Source organism: Phalacrocorax carbo, chromosome 9 (genome assembly GCF_963921805.1).
Source record: "Phalacrocorax carbo chromosome 9, bPhaCar2.1, whole genome shotgun sequence".
NCBI classification, from domain to species: domain Eukaryota; kingdom Metazoa; phylum Chordata; class Aves; order Suliformes; family Phalacrocoracidae; genus Phalacrocorax; species Phalacrocorax carbo.
The window spans coordinates 10,984,160-11,007,631 of record NC_087521.1 but is presented as its reverse complement, the minus strand read 5'-3'; the positions used below and the strand labels follow the sequence as shown (position 1 = coordinate 11,007,631).

Below are 23,472 nucleotides of genomic sequence, written 5' to 3'. Positions count from 1 at the left end.
CTTGCGCAAAAGCATATTTAACATTGTAGGTTTACATTTAAAAAAAAAAAAAATGTTATGGAAATTCACACAGAAAATGTCCATCACAGGCAGTGCACCACGGGCCAAGGTCAGGTACCTTTGCTCGCTCTGAGCAACACTTTCTGCACACAGCTCCACTGACGTTCCACTCGGGGGTAAGGTATTACGTACAGCAGACAGATGTGCAAAGAGCTGTACCTAAACACAAAACAAAACGAAACCGGTTCATGACAGTGTATTCCCACGTGAGGAGTAACTGACATCATGTCTTGTCCTTGCTTTATACATTAGCCCAACTTAGCTGAAGACAAGATAATGCAAACAAGTCATACAAGCTAAGGATCCGTCTCTCTACGTAATGCCCAAAACATGAGAATCTCAGAAAAGACAGCTTTTATACCAGAAATTACCTCCTGTTGCTTGGGAAAATTTTTAAAAATTTTAAGAAATGCACACTTTGTTACAGGCTTGTGAATTCTTGGAGCTTGAAAAGCTGTGCTACGGAAGGCTTCTCTTCTTTTTTTGTTTGGTTTGTTTTTTTTTTCTTCGACATACCTTGCTGTGATCTTTTCCTTATCTTTTATTTCCTCCTTTTTATTTTTAGTGAAGAGCTTGTCTAGAATTAAACCAATTTCTTTTTCATGGTGTTAAGGCTCATCTTATTTCAGCTACAACTGCATAAAGGCAGAACAACGTCATCACGTCACTCACAGTGAGGCAGCATGGAAATGCACTTGTGTGCACGTTACCTTTAGTAGTTTCAGAAAAACATTCTTTAAAAAGCATTCTACTGACTAACGAGGGTTTCAGCGTCTCGATAAAGCTAAACAGCTATCAAATGCCTTTGCTGTACCGAGGCTGAAGTATACGGAATCGCTTCTGAGATCAGCTGTTTCTTTCCTTAGGGCCATAATACAAGACCTATGTTGTTCATAGAAATAGAGTTCAGTTAGTCAGTTTTCTAATGCAAAATGCAAAAGTGGCAGCAGCCAGTCGAGTGGATATATGGTATGCAACATTTGTAGTGGTTCCTTAGATGAAAATGTACCCACAGCTGTCTCGGTGATGAAAGCTGGAAAGCCACAAAGAGAGGACTGTATTTCAAGAGAGAACTGTATTTTCTCTTCCCACTGAATGAATGTTTAATATGGTATGCAGACAGATCAATATTAGAAGAATGAATTTTTCTCCTCTGCTTTAACTCGCACTAGTGTAATTTAAGTTATTGCACAACATTTATAAAAATACACAATATATTAATATTCTATGAAGGATATGAAATGTCACACCAGGCTTAATTTTTTTTTTTTCCATGTTCATAATCTGAACATACCTACAGCATGTGGAAAGCATTCTGGAATAGCAGTCAGAACTTTATTATTGCCCAAGGAAAATAAGTAAATTTTCAAAGATCAGAGTGTTAGCTTTCTTGAGATTAAAGTTTAAAGCAAAATAACTGGCACAGAGTACTTGCCACTGGATACAGAAATGTAGAAAGGGAATTTGTTAATATTAAATAATATCTGTGTTTGTAGCACCACCACCAGTATACCTACAAGGGAAAAAAATGCTTCAGAACGACAATGTAAAATTTACCAAGAGCCATATTTTACATTCATCAAAGCAGAAATTAATGACAACTTCCTCTTTAAAAAATTACAGCATAATCTTGGGGCCAAAAATCATGGACACAAGCGAGCTGACAATGATGGTACAATTCTGTTTTGCAGTGAGTTTGTTGACTGACACGGCTTTGTTAGCATCTCTGCACAGGCTGCGCCCTAATGGCATTTTCCGCTACAGTTTTCAGTTTCATTCAGGTATTTTCTACCCATTTCTGTTTGTATACTTAACACAGATGTGATGTTTCATGAATGTGGAAGGCTGGCTATAGGTGGGGAGAATTACTTGGCTGGATTTCTGCCTTTGAATCTTCTGCTAAAGAAATAACTGTATTTCATGAGATGTTGAAGCAAGCCTCCGCTGTAGGCACAAAAACATGATGAAAAAAAACCTTACCTAAAACCTCATCATCTGAGACTATCACCCCACCACACAAAGACACAGCAAATAGCTAGAAAGTCACCTTTTAACTTAAAAAAAAAAAAAAAAAAAAAAAGTAGAAATAAATGTACTGGAAGGTGAAAACAAATGCTGTGAAAAGCCTATATTTACAAATGGATAAAAACACAAAGGTATTTCTACTGCCTGACGATGGCAACATGCCAGAAGAATCTGAGAGGCACCTATTGCTTTGGTTCTATGTTTGATTTCCAAAACCCAACAAAACAACCAAAAAGTGATCTCTCAATAGGCGTGGATTGTATAACCTCATCGATGAAAGGGTTGATCTCTTGGCAATCGGCAACCACCTCCCATTTAGCCGCCTTTGCTGAGTTGAGGCGTAGCAGAATTTTCTGTGGTGATTTTTTTATTGATTTTTACACAAATCTTAATAACAATTGCACATTTAGAAAGTCTGTGATGATTAAGAATAAATACGTGTGGTTTGACCAGGAGAGAGTGGGACAAGGCTCCACGAGCCCTTTGAGGGACGCAAGGTCTTTACTTAAAGAGCGCAACACCACACTTCTCTGTTTCTGATGTTGTCTTCAGCTCTTTCAATCCCAAAAGCATTATGGGAGACAAGTCACAAGGAGAAACGCCAGATATCACCGGCATGAAGAGAGCAGTCTGTGAGCCGGGCTCAGGGGACGACCAGCTAGTGGGCTCGTGGTTGTCCTGGACCAGCTCCTGCATCAGAGAGCAGAGGCCGTGACCGAGTGGCTGCTCTCCCTGGCCGTCTGCATGCCCTTGAATGCCAGCGAGGTGGGGATGTCGCAGCTGTGAGGGGACAGCGCGGTGCCGCCAGCATGCTGCCAGCCATGGCTGGCCATGTAGCTGGACGGGGCAGCACTGTACGTCATGTAAGGTGACACTTGGGCTGGTGTGGCGTAGGGAGGCATGGCAGGTGCTGACACAAAACTGCTGACAGCCGGGAGGCCATTGGGTGCCTGAAAGGAAAGGGAAAAACATTTCTAAGAGAGTAAAACAGCGGATCTGCCATAAAAGAAGCTGCCCTCAGATGCTGCCCTCAGAGACCTTGTACAAGCCAGGCCAGTGATGCCCATGGGGCACCCAGAGAGCCACCAATAACCACTCTCCTGGATTTCAGGGACAGGGTGACGCCCCCCCATGTGTTGCTTTTAAGAGCAGCTACCCCGCATCAGCGCTGCACACCTCTCCCAGCAGCCTGTCCCAGCCAGTGACCAGCCACAGATATTTAGGTAACACATGCTGAGAGCAGGGCAGGAACTTCTTAGCCCCCCCATTACACCCACCCACCTTCCTGCAAGCTGTTGTTCAGGGACTTCTTAAGCCCATGGTTGCAGCTGATCATTATGTTTGAAAGCTACTGCTGGAGCTATTTGTGATGCATTTGTCTCATCCCTCTTGCTGAGCAACTTCATCCTCTTGGCACTGAGTCCCATGGGTTGGAGCGGGTGAGCTGCAATATTGACCCACCTTTCCCAAACCTCACATGGGGTGTTGGCCGCTGTGACGGGGCCCTGGCAGGTAGTGCTGTGGCAGATGAAGCTGGCTGTGCGGTGGCCATGGCCATACCAGCAGCAGGAAAGACGGACCCATGCCAGCACCTCCCCTACCCCAGCCCCAAAGGAGGGTGGGCTCAGCCCTGAGCTGCAGCGGGCAGGCTCAGGTACAGATCCTGAAGTAATGCTCCCTGCAGCAGAGAGGTAACGAGCAGCTGGGGGGATGGGAACATCTTAAACTCTTTGGTAACTGTTTGCTCAGAGCATGAGTCAGAACTACAGTATTATAGTTATTGATGATGTCTTTTAAAAATCTGTTTTCTAGGTACTTGGGACATAACCTTGCAAATGTTCTTTGCTCACAGCTTCTCCTGGTTTCAGCAGGGCTTCTGTACACAAAACAATAGCATGGCTGGGTCCTTTCCTGTGAGCTATTTTGCCCAGTCCTTCCGTAGGTGGGGGAGAAGGGTTTCTATTTAAATAGAGAAGGGTGAGTCCTTCAGTCTGCCACTGTAGGATTTCACAATAAATGACTCCTTATTTAAAGAAAAGTGTTTGGTGGTTTATTTCACGCCCTGTAAATGCTTCTCCAGCAGAACAGGTAGAAACCAAGATCATTTATCTTGCTTAAGTTTTGATTTGCGTAGTGTTTATGTTTTAGGATTTGGGGTGGTGTTTTTTCCCCAGAAACATTTCCTATCTGAATATGAAAGAACAGGTATCAGTTCAGCAAAACATGTAGCATCTGCCATTTTTAATCACCTGGTAGAGCCAGACCTAACCTGGATAGCACAGACTTAAGAAGTGAAACAGACTTTTGTTTCTGCTAAAACTTCACATGATGTTAACATTTCACTTGTTCAATTTCATTCTGGATTGCACCTGCCTAGATTTCCAGTATTTACGTCCATAACGGCACTGGCCTGCTGCAAGGCTCATGAGTTTCCTACCAGTGTAACTCACAGGACCACTGACTGGACTATCCTCTCATTGCCACTTGGAAAACTAAGCAGTAATCCTGCTGGAGTCAATATAAATGTGTACAGCAATCTAAAACAGCAGGAGGCAGTGACGGGATCCCAGCCACAAGCCTCCGATAGGTATATTAATTAGTACAAAACATACAGCTGCAGCAGCAACATAATTGTCATTCCAAATCCATAAACACTTTGTTGAAGCTGAACTTGCCTTATTCTTTTGAAAATCAAAATATGTGACCTGACCTTCAACTCCAATTACATGTTCCCCTACTGTGTCTCAGAATTACACTTTAGCCTCAGCTCTAAATATCAGTGTTTGCAACAATGCTAATTAATACAAACCTTCAAATAATTGCACTGTAAATTAGTACACTTCTTAAATCACATGGAAAATTATTTCACTGAATTTACTACAAAGTAAGAAGTGTGACAGGCCTTAAAAAGCTGCTGTTCGCCAAGCTCCCTGCCCATTCCACTGTGTAAAGTGCTTTTCAGAAGAATGTGAAACAAGAAAAGAGCACCTCTCTGGTTTTTTTCTACCAAACAGCAACAAAAAGCTTTTTACAGAGGCAGTAGAGCCATTTGAGCCATTTTGTAACACCGGGACATCAAAAGCCACAACCCAAAGGGATCCTGCAGAGGGAAGAACCACAGAAACCCAGAAGGGGTGGTGGAAGGAAAAAAGACCTGGGGCAAGTCCCTGAAGAGTCTCATAGCCATTGTGGCAGCGCAAACCTCCATCCCTTGAGGCTCAGAAGAGGTTTTTTGGACTCTGCAAGGCCGCCCTGCTACTCCAGGCTTGCCCACTCCCAAGCAGGCTGGTACCAAACAGTGGGCTCAAGGATGTGCCCAGAAGCCCCATTTTAAGTAGGATTCCGCACTATGAGTGGTCATGTCCTGTGAACCCTTGGCTGTACTTTTGAAAGGATTCCTCCTAGGCCACAGAGGAGGCACGTGTCCCTCCAGCTTCTTGTGTTGTCACTGCTCCCCTCTACCCTGTGTGGCTCTGGGAAAAGACAGAGTCCTCGTTTGCCGCAGAGAAGAGGAGAAAATGCTTCCCATATGCTGTACAGACTGCCATGCTGTAAGATGCTCTCCAACTGCTGGCACTTCCTTTTAGAGCTCTTTGGAAAAGGCAGTTGTTCTAACAACATCCTATCTGAGGAAGACTAAGACTGTAAAGACATCCTTCAAAGTTGTGCATAATGCTGCATTATGCCATGGAGAAATATTGCTTGATGCACTCACTTTGCCAAGCACCTCTCCCCACCCCACCAGCACAGGCCAAGAGTACATGGGTAGTGCTATCTGTAAGAAGGGCAACTTTTGGTCCTCAAGAAACAGCTTCCTGCTATGTCCAAATGTTGTGGCTGGGCAAAAAAGGTCCCTGAAGCTGATGACTGCATCTGTAAATGTAAATAAAACAGACCAGGGTGAATTCTTTGGCCCTGAGGGTGAGCAACGCCATGCAATACCAATACCCAGCCCTACAGCTTTCCTCTCTTCTGCCGGAAACAGAGTGGCCTCGTCCACACAGCCTGTCAGGTGGGGTCCCTGGGCTGTGCCCTGCCCTACCCCATGCTGAGGTAGAGGCTGATCGTGTGCTACTGGGCACAGGCTAGTTCTGTGCCAGGCAATGGGCCAACAAGCCGCGTCTTTGCTGGTCCACTGACGCTCGAGCCCATGATCTGGCCTCCTGCAGCTCCTGCAGGCAAGGCTGCCAGGCATTTCTCAGCAACCAGAAACTGGTCACTTTGCATGATTTGGGGCAAATATGAGCTCCTGAACAGCTCACATTAACTCAGACACTGTTGATGAATGTTTAAACCAATCATATATATGTTCTTCTATTTATCTTTGTATGGTTTTCCTTAGTATGGTCTTATGGCACAAAGTAAAATTAAAGTCTCTGAACTATACTTAATGGAAAAGTCCTAGTTTGTCACTGAATTACATTGGAGGCACTACTTGGGTTGTTACTGATAAAACAGATGGGACGTGACTAAGGATTCACTAGTTCTTGTAGAAGCTTAATTTAAAAGAATACCTATAGTGATTTATAACAGACAGAACAATCCTTTTACCTGCCCCCCCTTAGGTAAATTGCAACTGAGATAGATGATGCTTTTATAGCGTCTAACTGTTTTGAATGTGAGAAAGATCTTGCCCTAACTACGGAGGGGAGGACGTAGAGGCAGTTGTGTAGGGTCCACCAGTTACGACCTGTCAGAGACCACCAATGCTGAAAAGCTGTTGTTGCTGCTTTGCTGAACTCATGAATATTCTTGTTTTAGCTCCAGTGCTACAAAGCTTTACCACTCAAAACCATGATGATGTGAATGCCAGCAGGTGCCTTCAGCCAGCCAAGCAGGGGCACTGGGATGGGTAAGGACTGGCCTGGCATGGAGCGCAGCTCTGCTTCAGGGGAGGTTTGAGCCATACCCACAAAGCAGCCAGAGGCCTCCTCTGGTCCAAATCTAAAGCTGAGGGGATAGAGAAGACCTCACCTTATGTGATTTAAAACTATGCTACTCAATCAAAAAAACTGATTTTCATCTCTGACTTTCATCAGTGAAGGACTTGACCCAATAATTTTAACCACAAGAGTTTTTACTTCTAAACAGTTTTAGATACAATATGTAGGTTATCAGAAGGGTTGAATCTTGTCTGTCAATCTGGCACTTTTTACAAACATGACATTCACTTAAAATAAATGGAGGGGATTAAGTTCCATGACCCTGTATATACTGGATGAATAATTCATCCTGCAGCATTTCAATCAGAGGAAATGAACACCAAAATCTAAACATTCATAATTAGGACTGCGAGAACCCCATGGTGTTTATGGATTTTTAAAATCCTTAGAACTTGTTTTAAGTGCAGAGCTTCTTGAACCTGGGTTTTAAGTTTTATAAATATTTTTTTTTCTTAATTTAAACCATTGCTTTTCAAGGGAAATCTAATTTTTAAAGCAAACAAACAAACATGTTGTTCTAACTGAACAAGAACCTCTGCTGTGCAAATGACAAGGGGTCCTGTTTGAAAGCACTTGCTGTCCAGCTTCTACAAAGACCAGAGAGAAACATTTGCTCTGAATCGCTGCTTTTATCAATGTTTTGAAGCCACTTACATAATAAGTATTTCCAAATTTTAGAGCTGCGTTCAAAACCTAGACCACACAACCTCCCACTGATTCACAAATTCAGTTAAAAATGTTCTCACAAATACGCCTGCAAAACAACAGCGGCTGGGTCAGGCTCTCAAGATGGGTCTGGTGCCTTTCTGCCGAGTTACTGCTGACACGCACCAGTGCCAGTGAAAGGAATATCCAGGCCAGAATTCAAAGCCATAGTGGACATAAAGTCTCTCTTCAGGTCACATAAAATGATGCTGCTGAAACAAATGGTCTGCATGTATTTCCACCAGTGAAGGAGTTGGTTCAGTTGTCATAACAGAGGCAATTTTTAGTTTTAGACACTTCAGGTACAACAGTAACTACGGAAGACTTTTGTTGTCACTCTTTTCAGTCTGTTTGGGATTTGGGGCACAGAGAGGGTAGGTGGATGAAAAGCAAGTCTAGAATTAAGCTTATGTGGGATTGTCTTTGGAACAACTAATTTCCATTAGCTGTTTGGACACCTAAAATTCAAAACAGTTCCACTCCAAACCAGAGATAACACACACACTCCTTGATTTCTGTTATGAAGGTTATGCTGGTATAATGTGTCATACAGCTTCAGCCTCCTCTCTCCCTAATTGTAAGGAGAGACAGGGCACAAGCTTTCTGGACAACTTCCCAATCAATCCAAACTACCTGACTTTTTTTTCCCTGCCTTGGCCATACTAATACCAGAGAAACACACAAGCTACATTCCACTTTCAGACACTCTGGTATAAATTCAAATTCTATCTTGTAATTAATTATTTTGTTTTGTTTCATCCCCCTCTCTACTTTTCTTTCTCTGCCTTTTGCTTCCCAGGAGTGTGTTCTCCAAGTATCAAAATTAGACCCTCTCCCTGCGATCCATTCCCATGTGGCTTCTAAATATTTCAGAAAATGACCCAGAGTCATAGCATTCAAAATCACAGACCTGCATTTATGTTATTATTAACAGCAATAAAGCAAATTACCACCTTTCAGGTTTACATGAACACAAACGAGAGCAGATTTGATGCCACAGGTGGATGCCACCTCAGTTTTATAGTCTATCTCTAATACACATACATAAGAATGTAAATTATTCTAAAGTTATTATTTCCAATTATTTGAATCACTTGCTCATTGTAATGTAATTGTTACAATATTTTATTAAATAGATAATTTATTAAATAGACTAAGAGTGTACGTTTTGTAGAAGTATTCTAAATGTTTATGAAAAAAAAAAGTGTTTCTGGAAAACCAACGTAGGCTTCAAGCTCAAGTTACCTACCTCACCAGCCCTAATGAGCTTGGACAGTGACTCAGCCCAAACTCCCCTGTTGGAATCAGCAGAAGTCAGCCTGTGTCAAGACTTAGGGAACACACCTTTGGTGAATAAGGTCGCTGTTTCATTTGTATTTCTCAGTTCTAACACTGACTTGGATGGAACGAATCCTTCCTGTCCTTGGATCAGCACGTTGCCTTGAACCTCCAGCACCGAGCCTTCCCCCAAGAGCAAATGGAACAAATCTGCAGAGGTACCACAACTGTCCTGCTCAGAGCAGCAGCTCCCTAGCAAAGCGGAGTGCTGGCAGTAGCTTTAGCTGCAGGGACGCTACCGTAGCTCCGCAGACACCCTCTCACTGCTCATCTTTCAAAATGAAAAACTTAATTTCTGGAAACACCTAATCTTTCCTGAATGTCCTGAAAACACAGTCACCAAGTAGCTACTGGAAAAGTCATTTTTTCGATAGCAAGAGAAAAGCATAGCAGGGAGAAGAGCTGAATATCTAGTCCTTCAATCAGAAGAGCAAATTACCTTAAAAACCCAGAGGATATCTCATATTCTTAGTGACGTGCACATAATCAGTCAAAAAGGTTACGACAACAAGACTAGGAGCAATCAAACACAAACTGTAAACATACAGGAAGCAAACATGCTAAATCTCCCTTTTTAATTGGAGGTTAAATATGATTTATAACTCAGACGAACATATGGGATCCCAGGGGAAGAGTAAACAAATTTTCCAAGTAAAACATCAGCAGCAGGCCTGTAATGGAAATCTCATTTAGGAAAATGGCATTACCTAAAGACGTAAGTAATACACCTATGTTTCTTTTAAGGTTTTAAAATGAATAACCTTAAATAATATTTTGGTAGAAAATGTAGTTACCTAAATTAGAGCTAAATTCTGGAGCTGCTATTCAGCGCTACAGCATCAATAGGAAAAATGACATGACCCTACAAACACTCATTCAGATCAGTGTCCCACTAAAATTAAGGTGCCTACACAGGTAAGTCAGAGTTACCTAAAGAAGAAGTATTACAAAAGTGAGCACTGAGTAAATGTCTCCAGTTTATGATAACACTTTTTATTGAAAATCTTTTTAAGAAAAATGTAATAAAATCACTAAGCTGTATGTGAATAACCCAGTCAGAGCTGACCCTGCAAATCAGGGTTTGCTGTCTTTTTATAATGCTGGAAAACTTTATTGCAAAGATCTTTTCGTATTAGACTATATAATCATATTCTGAGATGAATTAACTTATTTTAGTTAATATATTCCCCCTTTGATTTTCTATTAATTTTACTGCAAACAGAAAGGAATAAAACAGACTCTGAAAAATTAGGACATTGTCATTAAATAATTTTGACGTCCAAAAAATCTTGAACAGGAGGGAAAACATTTGGTAGGTAGGATATTACTGTGAAACATTTGCCTTTATTTTCAAGAAAGACTGAACAGCAGTAATACGCTGGAGTCAAGTAGCGTTTAAAGTTAACACATGGGCAAGGGAGTCCCGGTCATTCTGTTGCTCAGCTGAGCTGGGCTGATTCCCAGAAGACCGGGCTCTGAAGAATGGAAAGACACCTCTCAAGTATTGGGAAATTACAGTCTTTCTCTTCCACTTTACGTCATACAAAGCAATGCTGGTATTCTAGTTGAAGTCACAATTAAAACAGAGTTAATTTGCATGCTCAAGTGCTTTACGATACCGAATGTAGTTACCCAGTCCTATACAGTGCCTCTTACAAAGATGGCATTTTCTTTACAGTTATTTCTCCTGTTACTGAATTCAATGTATTACAATGTACTGCATGACAAAATCACACTACTTCCTTCTAAAATAATGTTCATTCCCTTAATAATGAGCAGATCCCATTCCCCATGTTTAATGTGCTTTCTTATTAACGTAAAGTTATTTCCTTTACTTATAGGCATCCCCAGCTGCACTGAACGACAAAGAAATCAGATAATATCAATTGAGTATTTTAACTATAGTGGCGACATGCATCAAGATCACTCTTAATTATATTTTCTTATCAAATTTTAAATCTCGGCCTCTTCAGGGAAATAAAAACCAAGTTTTGGAAATAGTAACTTGTATTTACACACCATCACTGATCCTTTCCTAAAGGAGCCAGGGGCATTTTATGTCTTTTCCAAAACAAACTACAGCAGAAACAAAAGAAAAAAAACACCTCTTTCTCAGAGACTGAGGAATCCGCTACAAAAACAACAGACGAAGAGAGGTAGGAGAAAAAGGCACAATGAAGACAAGGCAGATGGAGGTGGTTGTAAAACCTAAGCGCACTCCAAGGGAAAAGGGGGGAGCAAAGGTTTCCAGTGCTTCTTCAGAAGAGAGATGGGTTTAGACGGTTTTCACAGTGAAGTGGTATCTACCACATATGGCACACCAAGCACGCACTAGTACGTCCACTTAAAATGTCTTCCAAAAGTAGATTATTGTGCAAGGTATGTACGTTCACTGAATGGTCGCTTACTCCAGTTTAGGAACGATGATACAAATGGAAGTCACTGCCTTTCTAGTGAAGGTTCTGGATCTTGCGATATAGTCTATTATTTAACAAACCTCACAACCAGACTACCTCAAACTAGAGTGAAAACAAAACCTGTTTGCTGTGAGCACACAGAATTGATTTTGATGGCAAAGACACAACTTAAGCCCCCTTTAGACAGATACACTGTGCTTACAAGATTAAAAGGAAAGCTCAGAAAAAAAGTCATGCCATATAAGCAAACTCACTTAAGTAGGAGCTAACAACAGAGTCCCATAGTTTTAGAACAGATTTGCACAATAATTCCCCCTTGGTATTCTGGCAAAATCTGGACAGAGGCAGGGCACACATGGACATTAAACAAGCAAATACACTGAAGGAATAAACATTCATTCTTTCTATGGCGATGGTTAAAACTATAATGTATTAGCCAAAGGTTCTATGAAAGATGCCTTCTTAATGTAATATATTTAACAATACGTTGCCATTTCAATATGGTGTTATTTAAATGAAACTGAGATTGGAAGAAGACTTATGGACAAGAGATGTCAAAGGGATTCTTGATGGCTAGAAGCTAGGCAAATATGGGGTCAAAATGGCAAAGTCCCCACTTTGTCCTCTTCAGGGAGAGCCAAAACAGCGGTCCCCTTTGTCTAATAAATCTCTGATGCTGCAGGGGCAATTACTGGGAAGCTGGTAAGTTAACGAGGGTAAAATCACAGCCCACCGATTATTGAATGCTTATGGTCATTATGACCAGTTATGTTGGCAATTCCTAAGAGCTGACAAATTGCCACAACAAAGTCAAACACACTATACAGTCTTTATCTGCTTCCTACCCTACTGCGAGCAGCAGAAGACTGAACAGATCAAGTCCTATCTAATCCCCCTGCCCCTGGCACTCTCCTTGGCTGTGATAGTATCTCCCACCACTCTCACTTTTCAGTCCCTGGTCCTGTTTGTCATGGCAGAGCTCCTGGTGGGTCAGGGCTCTTTGAGCAGAGGGTTCTCAGAGTGCAGTCTGAGTGTCATTATACCATTCACTCACCTCTCTGACTTTCTTTATTAGTTTCATCCGGGTGGAGTGCCCTGAAGCCATGTGGGTTGGTGGGCAGGGCACTGTGTTTTGGCCGTGGAAGCAGGTGGCCAGTAAGAGGCAGGTCTCACAAATGGGGTTCGAATGGGGTGCCATCCAGATCACCTGGGAAGGAATCGGGTGCATGTAGTGGGATCAGCTCATGCCCCTCACCCACAACATGCAATGACATGGATGCCTAGACCTTGACCAAGCCATGTTAGTGACAGTATTTTAGTAACGGGGACTGCTCTGGAGATCCTAACGAGTGACACAGAACCAGACAGCCTCCAAGCCAAGGTCTGAGTCCCTGCACCAGACAGGAACTCTGCTAACAATTCTGCTAGGTACTATGGCAAGAAAGAGAACAAGCACCTCTCCTCAACACCTTCTCCCCGGCCCAGGTATGAGCGAGGAGCGGGAGGTCCGGACCTTTATCATTGATGGATTTTGCAGAGACCCATAGCAGGAATCCAACTGCCTGAATCCTGAGTTAGAATATAAGATGCCAAATAAGTAATCTGCTAGTTAATTTTTTCAATAAATAATCTGCGTAGGACAATCACGTAATTGGCCATAACATTTAAGGTTACATTTTCATCTTATTCCCAAAGAAGTTACCGTATGTTGTGGGTTCTAAACACTGCAGATAAAAAGAATTACAGATGCTTTGGCCACCACATATACAGTGCATTCTTCATCTACATTCAAAGATCAGGAACTAAATATTTACAATGCCTACATTTTCTGTGCAAATAATTGTCCAGAATTGCACCCACAATTATTTGCAATCACTTGCCCTAAAACAGAGCCTTCCCTTTATGGGCTTACAGCACATGGAGCTCATGATCCCTCATCAGAATGCAACCAAAGGACAGGGAATCTTATCCCAGCAAAGCCAAAAACTCAAGCCACTAACAGCTGGTGAAGTTCAGCTGAGACAGAGGTGAAGCAGTTGCTACTTCGGAGTCTGCCCAGTATGTCAGAGGAAGACTTTCACTCAAACCATGTTCACAAGCCCCTCTGAATCAGAAGGAGTGTTTCCAGCAACCCTGGTAGGTTTGGGATCAGGCCTCTGAATAGCGTACCCTTTCCGGGAGCGAGCTTGCAGCAACCACTTGCTCTAAGACCCCACAGTTACAAGTTTTTTCCCGTTAATGAGTATCAGCTCCCTTCGGCAATGTGTGTATCTGCTTCCAGCAACACACACAGCAAATAATTCTGAAAAAAAACCAAAAACAACTATTTCCAAAGCTATTTGCCTCTCAACAAATTGTACAGACGTGTACCAGATCTTCTGTATTTTCATACATGTGTAAATACAGACCACAGTTTTTTCAGTTTGCACATCCGAGGCTTCAGTCCAGAAAGTCGTGAGCATCAGATGTCTGAAAACTGCATTTTAAATATGATATATATTTATTAAATGTTTTCATTTCAAATGCCGGATACAAATGGGTTTGTATTTCAGGTTTTTTCAGCTTTTTTTTTTTCCTAATGCAGCTGTCAGTATAAGCTCTGTACTGCATCCTTTGTATTAAAAATGTAATTATCTGTAGAAGCCTTCCCCCAACACCACACTGAATGTGCCTCTCCATATAAATACTGCAATATCACTGAGATCTGTATGAAATGTGTATGACCCAAAACTGCCAAGCTCTCGGAAAAATGTATTTTCAGTTTCTCTGATTCACAATCGTTCTGTTTGCAAAGCTGTCTGACAAATTTGTGAATATGACGCACCAGGAAAATATAATGCAATTGCTTATGTATAAATGATAACTTGGGACATCAGGTAATTAAAAATGAGTTGAAAATTGACAAGGTATATCTGATTTCCTGGGGAACATTTGGTACAGAATCACAGTCTGCCAGGCAGAGCTTCCAACTCCCTGTACCCAAATCCCAAACAACATCTCAGAAAAGGCACCAGAGACACCAGGAAATTCATAAAGTGTAAAATGTTCTACATCCAGAGGTTCAGTTTCGTGTTAAGCGAGCGTGACTGCGTATTGCTGGGACAAAAACACGAAGTTTCCCTGCCTCTTTTGTGGAGTCTTCTCCCAGGCCAGATTTCCCAGGGGTGAAATGCAGCCATTCGAACCCATCGAAGGGATCAGCCTCGGCTGCCGGCTGAGAAGCCTGCAATGTCAGTAGGAGTGTCAGCCGAAAAAAGCCTGCAGGATCCTGTTGTTAAAACAAATGTATATCATTTAAAAGGAGGGATCAAATAAATGTATGTTAAAAGTACAGAAGAACTTGTTCTTCAGGCTCATTTTTTCTAGTCTTTCTCACACAGAGGGAGTGTAAAGCGGATTTCTTGAGAAGTAAAATATTATTGTCCATGACTAAGGCTGGGGAAATAAGTCCTTCACTCGCCTAGTAGCTATGGAGCTATTTGCAGGCTGTGGACAGGTGAACCTTAAATGTCGCTGATGCTTAAATTGTAGAGCTGATATTTTTGGAAAGAGCAGAATTTCCTATCACTCACACGAAATGCATTGTCACTGTGCTTCAGAGCACATTCCCTGTGCTTCTGTTGTATAATTAGAAAGCCTAAGTAAAACACACGCTCTGATTCCCTGCTTGCTCTACTCCTCCTGCCGGCGCCGCTGACTTCGCTAATACAGACGTAAAACTGGAATATTCAAGAACAGTCACTTCTCTTCTCTGGGGGAAATCTGCTGTCTGCCTTCTTAAGACCCAGCTTTTGTAATGAGCTTTGCCCAAAGGAGATGAGGAAAACAGCATTTACCCTGAAGGCCAAAGACAGAGCCTATTTCACCGTAGCCCTTCTGGCACATAAATTACGATTGTGGCTTCCCCATTCTCCACCGTTCCAGGTACCCCTTTGCTAGATCCATACAAACGAACCTATGTCCCCTGCTCGCCTACTGACACCCACAGCAGTACACACTGCAAGAGACTATGTAAAGATCTAAGGACATCATAGCCTTTTGGTGATACTTTACTGTCACAAACCATCACACCAGACTCACTGCACTTCAGCAAACAGACAGCTAGTAAGTCAGTGCCACGTGCAGCAAGAATTCGGTTCATAAATTTCACTTGGCACCTGGTTGGAACAAATCTTTTGGCAGTGAGAATGTTGCCAGAACTGCAAAAAAAAAATCACATTTTCACATCCTTATTTGACATGAACTTTCTCTGAATACATTCTAAATTAGCAAGGTAGTAAACTCATGACAGATGAACCAATTAATGTGCCCCTGAATGAATTCTCTGGTAAGCAGGTCTCAATACTACCTGAACAGACTGGTCTATAGGTTAGAGTTCTATTTACCCATATTATTATGGGGAAGGGGGGGAATCTCCTCCATGTCTTCCTTTAGTGAGCAGGGTTCTGAAAATAACCTTTTGGATAAATACTTTTTAGATTTTCTGCCCTTTTAAACTCTCTGGACAATGTAGTTTGATAAATGAATTCCATTTTATTAATAGAAATTTGCTCCATTTTTAAATAGCAAATATGTTTAAAATACATTTATCAAGTGATCTTTCAGGTTGAACAAAACTTCAAAGTCAGACTGGTATTGACAGCGGAACAGTGATATTATTACGAAAAGGAAAGCATAAATATTGAAGGAGTGAAGAAAGATTAAAAAAATAATTTCCAACACCAGCATTGAAAATAACCCAATGTACATAATGTTGTTCCTCAACACGTTTGTTGAGGTAAATGAGATACCAACAGAGGCTACGGTTTATAGCCTACGAGCTGGATGCTGTGAGTAGTTCAGCAGAATCGCGTGCAGAAGGCCCAGCCTGGAACCTACGGCAACACAGTCACGGTACAGCTGCTCTTAAGGGAATAACGACAAGCTATTTCCATCATTTTTAGTAAGACTGTTAACGCTTTGTTTCACTTTTTAAAGAAAATTGTGGAAGGATGAATACTAACTCTACATCTAACCCTAATTCCATCTTTAACCGTGCAGTCATGGCTATACTACACTGTGCATTATTTGTAATGTGAAACGAACAGAATAATAACGGGATAATAAAAATGTAATACAAAGCAAACAGGACAGCATTAAGGGTGGCATACTGTTTGTATGGCAACGTATGTAATCAAGTGGTTGTTCGCTTTTGGGGCCTACAGTATTTCCCACTCTGCCTCGTTTTTTGCAAGCATTCTCGCAGTTTGCGCCCCACATCTTGGATTTGAAAGGGTCTGATTCAGCTACTCTCAGCACCAAACACGAGCTACAGAAATCTCCTCGACACGGAATCCAAAACCAGACACAGAACTCGAAAAATATGTCCAAAACCTCTGTCTTTGAATGGGAACACACTAAACAGAGATCGCGGTTTTTCCTCGACTTCATTATAAGCGTAACAAATGAACGGCCGGGAAGTCAGTGTATCCGAGAAACCTCTGAAACAGTTTGAAATGCTTCCATCGCACGGAAAAACGGTTTCAAAACCTGTGCTCTCCCAATGAGTAACAGTTGAGCCTTTTATAGCTTTTCTTCTGGCATGGGATTTGATGAGCAAGTACAAAGATTTAGACAGAGATTTATTATGTAAGAGTCATATTGTGTTGTAATTAAAACGTAGGAAATTCGCCGTCTACTTAAGCGTTTAAAAATGCTTAATGTAGGAAGCAATTACACCTCATTTTCAAATTATTCCCCTACCTACAGAGCACGCTGCGGACAGGGTAAAACGCAGCTTTACGGGCGGCGGCGGGACGTGCCCGCTCACACGGCCCGGGGGCTGCACGGCCCGGGGCGGGGGCTCGGGGCCGGCCCGGGGGCAGAGCCCCGGTGGGCGGCGCGGCGGGGTCCAGTGGCCGGGCGGCTCGGCGGGCGGGCAGCGGCGGGGGCCGGTGCGCGGCGATTCTCGAGTGTCTGCTAGGCGGGCTGTGCCGCGGCGGCGGGGGCAGCGCCGGGAGGCCGGGGTGCGGGCCCTGGCCCCCCCGCCCGCCGGGAGCCTCCCGGCCCGGAGAAAGGCGGGCTGGGGGCTGCCGGGGGAGGGGGGGGGGCTGCGGCGGCTGTGCCGAGGAGGGTAGCGGAGAGAGGAGCGGGGTGGGGGTTGGGGGGGAGGGGGGGGCGCAGCCAGGCCCTTTCCCGACGTCGCCCCCCCGGGCGGACACGTTTGCAAACCAAACCCGAGGGAAGGCCGGCACCGGCTCCAAGCGGAGAGCGGCAGCGCCGGGCAAGGGCCGCAAGCCCGAGGCCGAGCTCAGGGGCCCTGTGCATCCCCGGCCTCCCCCCCCTCTCTCTTTACCTGGCTGTACTTGGCCTCCTGCTCCAGGGAACTCTTCTCCAGCCCGTTCACGGCGTGCTGGGCCGGGGCGGGGAAGCTGCTTCGGCCCAGGCTGCTCCATTCCTCCACCTTGGGGCTGGGGTAAGGCGAGGTGTCGCTCACTGCTGGAAAACACCGGGGGGGAAAGAGGGGTTAGAGGCAGGGGCCGGGATGGGGCGCGATTTTCTCCGCGCTGGAGGCAGCTCCATCTCCCCACGGAACGCAGCCCCTGGGGCAGAGCTAAGGGGAAGCCTGGCCCTCGCCCGCTACGCCTCGCCGAGCCCCCCGGGAGCCCCTGGAGAGGGCGATCCCGGGGGAGGCAGGGGGTCGGGTCCCTCGGTGCAGCTGATGGCAGCGATCGCCAGCCGAGCCCGGAGCTGGCCGAGTCGCTCGTCCCCGCGTCCCTGCCCCGGCGGGACGGAGCTGCCCCCCCGGCACTCGTCCCCCGGGATCGCCTCGGAGGGATTTACGGGAATCGCCTCGTGTGTGTGCGGGCGACTCCGAGGACTAACGATACCCCGTTAGAAATAACCCTGACATGGCTGCAGATGAACCAGGCTCCAAACAAGTTTGTGACGAAAACAAAGAAAACACACACACACCAAAAAAAAAAAAAAAAATTAAAAAAAAAAAAAGAAAAAGTGAAAGAAAAGAAAAAAAAGGAAGGAAGAGAAGATAGAGGGGTAAAGAGCTAAAATTGCTTGCATTAAGACGCCCATCAGCGGCGGCACGGGCATACCGGGCTGGTTTGCAGGCGGGCAAACTCCCCGGGCCCCGCCGGGGAGCCGGGGGGCGGCGTGAGGGGTGCGGCCCCCCCCGGGCCCCGCTCCCGGCCGCACCGGAGCCGGGGGGGTGCGGGCCGCCGGAGCCGCCGTGGGAGCGGGCTTCCCCGGCACAGCTCCCTCCCTCCCCGCCCGGCCCCTCGCCGAGGCTGGGGAAAGGCACAAATCTGAAGTTGTCTTAAGAAATTGAGCTCTCTCGGTGAGCGCCCTTTTCTGCTGATCTCACACTTTCCCATGAATAGGGGCTTCCTTTCCGTGTCAGCAAGGTCAGTTTATCCTATAAATCAAGGGCGAGCAGCCCCCATCTGCGGCATCGGCCGCTCAGCAGCCCCGGCTCGCTGCTGGGAAGGGGAGGGGGAGATTTTACGCTGCAGAAAGATGTGTGCAGCTCCGAGCTCCGAGGGAGACGGGGCAGATACCGAGGCGGCACCCGGCAGTACCGTCAGAGGCCTGCCTGCCTGCCAATGTGGTGTTAATAAAAGAGGAACTCACTTTAAAGAAAAAACCAACCTCCATTTCTCATGTGATTGTAATGTTCTCATTCTTTTTAACGTTCATTGCCAACACTACCTCTCCCCAGCACAGAGCGGAGATTGCCAGGCGTGTATTTGTTAAAGTCGACTCAGGAACACATTTGTTTGTGCCGGTGCGGTCTGAAGATAAATTTTATACCGTGAAGTAAAGAGCGAAGAAGGACAAAATATATGTTTTTACACATATTAATGTAAATAAAACATACTTGTGTGTGTGTATTGCTTAAAAAAAAGCCCACCTTTTTGAGAAAAGAACGAGAAAATTACTCTGCAATGCCTGAAGGATCAGCTTGCATTTGAAGTGTTGCTGGAACCGGATTGTTACCGTCAAAAAAAAAGCAATGAAAACAGAAATCAGAGGCCCCCCCGCTCCGCGAATTGGGAGGGAAGAGTGGGACACAGAGATCGCTGTAGGCGAAGGTTATTTTAGACTGTTGTTTTAACCACATTCACTGTTAGTTCACTGGCAGAGACCGAAACGGAAAAAATGTCCCTTTCTTTGCGGCAAAGCGGAGCGAGCGGCTGGGAGCGAGACGCGACGCCGTTTCCAGGCGGAGAAACAGAAAGAAGATGGAAGGGATAAAACAAGAAAATCTTAGGGTTTTCCTGGACCACCGCTTCGGAGGAAAATACAGCATCAGAATGAAAGCAATTAGGTGACATTTGAACTTCCTGCCGCAGCAAATTTGGCCTGATTACGAAAACTAGAGAAAATGGACTTCTCGGTAACGCCAAGGCGGCGCCTGTGACTGGAGGGCGGCAGCGGGATCCGGCCGGGACCGCGACCGGGACCGGGGCCGGGACCGGGGCCGGGGGCTGACCGCGCCCCGGGCCGCCGCACCCCGGGCCCTTCCCGGGTCACAACGGCAGCGGTGGCGGCCGATATGATACGGTTTGCTGGCCTGCCTGCAGCCCACGCCGGGACCTCCGATCTGCCCGCGTCCCGAGGCAAGGCACATCATCCGGTAAACTGAGTGCCTGGCTCGGGCTGGGGAAGGGCGAGAGGTTTCCCGAGGCGAACCGCGAAACCGCCTTCCGAGCCTGGGAGACGAAGGAGCCCAGGAGCACCGAAACACTCCGGGGGCCGCTGCGGCCCCGGGTCCCCCCTCCTCACCTTGGTCTGTGATGGACCGGATCCCCAGGATGTCCGTCACCGAGTGGGAGGACGGCCACGTCCTGGGCATGGCCATGGTGCTGGGGATCGCTGGCACCCCGGGAGGGGTGGGCACCTTGGCTCCCGCAGCAGCGATGGGGCTGGGGTAGGAGTAGATGTGGTTGTAGGGCAGAGCAGGCTGTGGGGGCGGCTGGTGCTGCTTGTAGGACTCGTAGTGACTCTGCTGAGACAGGTTCCCGATTTTGTTCCGGAGGATGCGGCTGATGGAGCTGACCGACGGCACGTTGTACTTGTCACACACGCCATCGGCCAGCAGGCGATCCCGGATCTCCCAGGCGAAGATGCCCGGATCCCTTTGTTTGTAGGTCCGGATATGTTTTACCACCGTAGGGGTGGTGACCCGAGGCTTGCTGCCTCCGATAGCCCCCGGTAGGATGGAGCCCGTCTCGTTGTAGCGAGCCAGGATTTTGCTGACACAGCCGTGGGAAACGCGGAGCTGCCGGCTGATGTCACACGGCCTGATACCCAGTTGCGCCAGTTCCACAATCCGCAGCCTGATGGCATTGGGCAGGGGTCTCCCGTTGACAAACACCCCCCCGAGCTGGTTCACTTCCCCGAAGGCAGGTTCTGCAAGCAAACAGACAAACACACCCGTCGGACACGGCGAAGGGCTCAGAAGGGGGCGTCTGAACTGCTCCTCATCACAAGGCAGATGTCACAGCCCGGGGACCCCCGGCCACTCCACGCACGCTTCATTGTAATAGCGGGATGTCTCAGAAGTTGAAGGGAGGGGAAAGAAAGAAAAGAAAGAAAAGAAAGAAAAGAAAGAAAAGAAAGAAAAGAAAGAAAAGAAAGAAAAGAAAGAAAAGAAAGAAAAGAAAGAAAAGAAAGAAAAGAAAGAAAAGAAAGAAAAGAAAGAAAAGAAAGAAAAGAAAGAAAAGAAAGAAAAGAAAGAAAAGAAAGAAAAGAAAGAAAAGAAAGAAAAGAAAGAAAAAAAGAAAGAAAAGAAAGCCCGTGGCAACAAACGTCGGAGCTCTCCAGACTGTGCATCAAGCATATTCCAAAAAAGCACATTCCAGAGATGAAAAACGAGATCGCCCCGACAGACAAATCAGCTTTATTGGCACAGGAAAAAGGAACACGAAGAAAATACAAAAGAAAATACAAACATTTTCGAAGACGTGGGGGAGGGGGAGGAAAGAAAAGTAGTTGAGGAAATTCTTTTTCATCTTGGGAGAGGCGAGGGCAACGCGGTGCTGGAGTCGCGACTAAATTTTTAAAGACCGTTTCTGGTGCTGTTAGCGCCTCTCGCTTAACAGCACAATTACACCAGGCTGTAAAACAAACGTGCTAAAATGTTAACTGCTAAGATCGGTGTCAGGAATAATATACAACGTGCCACAGGCTCCAGCCGTCCACTCGGCTGCTATCCCGCCTCGTACTCGCCTGATAACATTAATAATAAACCGAGCAGTCATTAGCTTTTCTCTCTTCCCCGCTCCTGACCCTTAACGTGTTCTTACAAGTTGTAGGAACACGAGCAAAGTCAATAAGGGAGCTGCGGCGGGGCACACGACGGCGCGCGGGTGCTCCCCCTCTCTTGACAGCACTTGAACCCTCCGGCAGCTCCAGCCACTTACCCATTCCTCCGAGCAGGACACCCCTGGGGCTGCCCTAGATCCCAAGCGGAGACCTGAGCCCAGCGCAGGCTCCCGGCCGCCGCCGCCGCCGCCGCCGCCGCCGCCGCGCTCGCCCCCGCGGCTCTCGGCTCTCCGCCGGGGAGGTGGCAGGGGCGTGAGGGGAAAAGGGCGACGAGGCAATCTGCTTCCCGAGCAGGGAGCCTTGACTTCTGCATTTCAACCTCGGGGCAACGTGGGCAGGGCCGGGCTGGGCAGGGCGCCGCGGCCCCCCGCTCCCCCGCGCCCGCCCCCGGGGGCGGCCCCGCCGCCCGGCCGCCCTCCTAATGGCCAGGGGAGATGACGGACAGCGCGGCGCCGCCGGCCCTTCCGCCGTCCCGTCGGGCGTGCTCGGCACCTGGGCCCCCGCCGCCGCGGGCACGGCGGCTTCCTACCTGCCGGGCGGTGAGTTGGGCGGAGGGGGCGGCTGGGGCATGGTCGGGGTGGGGGGGGAGGGCAGCCTCGGGGGCCGCGGCGGGCAGGGCAGGGGGCAGCGCCGGGCACCCCCCGGGCACCCCAGGGCCGGGGAGGGGTTCCCCCGGCAGAGGGGTTCCCCGGCGCCCCGGCGGCGGCAGCAGCACACGTCTCGCCACACGCGCGGTCTCGCCCCCGCCCCCGCCTTGACTTTGCAGATGCGGGAGAGAAGTTCTTCCTTGTTTACCGTCGTCTTGTGGTAATAAAGCACTTTTTCGCTAACGAATATTTCCCGGGTGGTGCGCGGGGAGGCTGGGAGCAGTGGGAGTTGAGTCGGGTTTGGTGGAAACCGCAAACCGGTCGGGCAGCCGGCTGGCTGCGGCGCCGCTTGCCCCGGCGGGACCCGGGCACCGGGCGCTGAGTGCCCCGGCCCTCACTGACCGGCTCGGCCCCGCCTTTAATCCCCACGCTAAACGCTGCGCCGCGCCGAACTGTGAAATACCAACGCCTCGCAGCTGATTTCAGCCTTCTCAAAGACCCTGCTACATATTAACAGTTAAAAGAAAAAACAGAGAAAGCTGGCAGGAATTAAAGCATGCGTGGGTCACGGCGCGCTCGTGTCTGTGGAAGAAATGTGTGGTTTGGCATTAGGTGTGTGCCTCTACATACATCCCACGTACATCATGTTGCACGCAGAGATCGTGGGCTTCCCAGCGCCAACTAAGAACTGATCGTTGTTTTCTTTTTTCTTTTTTTTTTTTTTTCCGAGAGTCTTTTTTGCTTGTTTTGGTTTGTTTGGGGTTTTGTTTGGTTTGGTTTTTTTTTTTTTTAATAGATTCTCCAAGATACAGGCTCTATAAATGAAATAAAACGTGAAAAGAAATAATGTGGTAACCAGAGTGTACGAAATATCAGCGAGTAAATATGAAATTGGTGTCGCTGGTGTGTTTGAACACTGTATAAATATTTTAATTTAAAAGTTTGTAAAAATTTTTAGAAAAAATCAAATTAGTTGAGCTAGGTTTCAGATCTTGCACATATGGCAATAAACGTGCATAGTTAGGAATAAGTAAGATGTTGCAGGAGATCGCCCAGAAATTAATGGCTTGTTGC

At 46.4% G+C, this 23,472-nt stretch overlaps 1 protein-coding gene across 1 annotated transcript; it reads right to left on the bottom strand.

Annotated features, from left to right (window-relative positions):
• Nucleotides 1-1,392: 1,392 nt before the first annotated feature.
• PAX9 (paired box 9) lies at nt 1,393-22,381 on the bottom strand. Its single transcript, XM_064460094.1, has 6 exons — nt 22,341-22,381; nt 21,910-22,090; nt 20,270-20,984; nt 17,823-17,965; nt 12,543-12,695; nt 1,393-3,035 (listed from the first exon to the last, which is right to left on the bottom strand). The coding sequence occupies exons 1-6, from the start codon at nt 22,379-22,381 to the stop codon at nt 2,781-2,783; spliced, it is 1,488 nt and encodes a 495-aa protein (XP_064316164.1). The 3' UTR covers nt 1,393-2,780.
• Nucleotides 22,382-23,472: the final 1,091 nt, after the last annotated feature.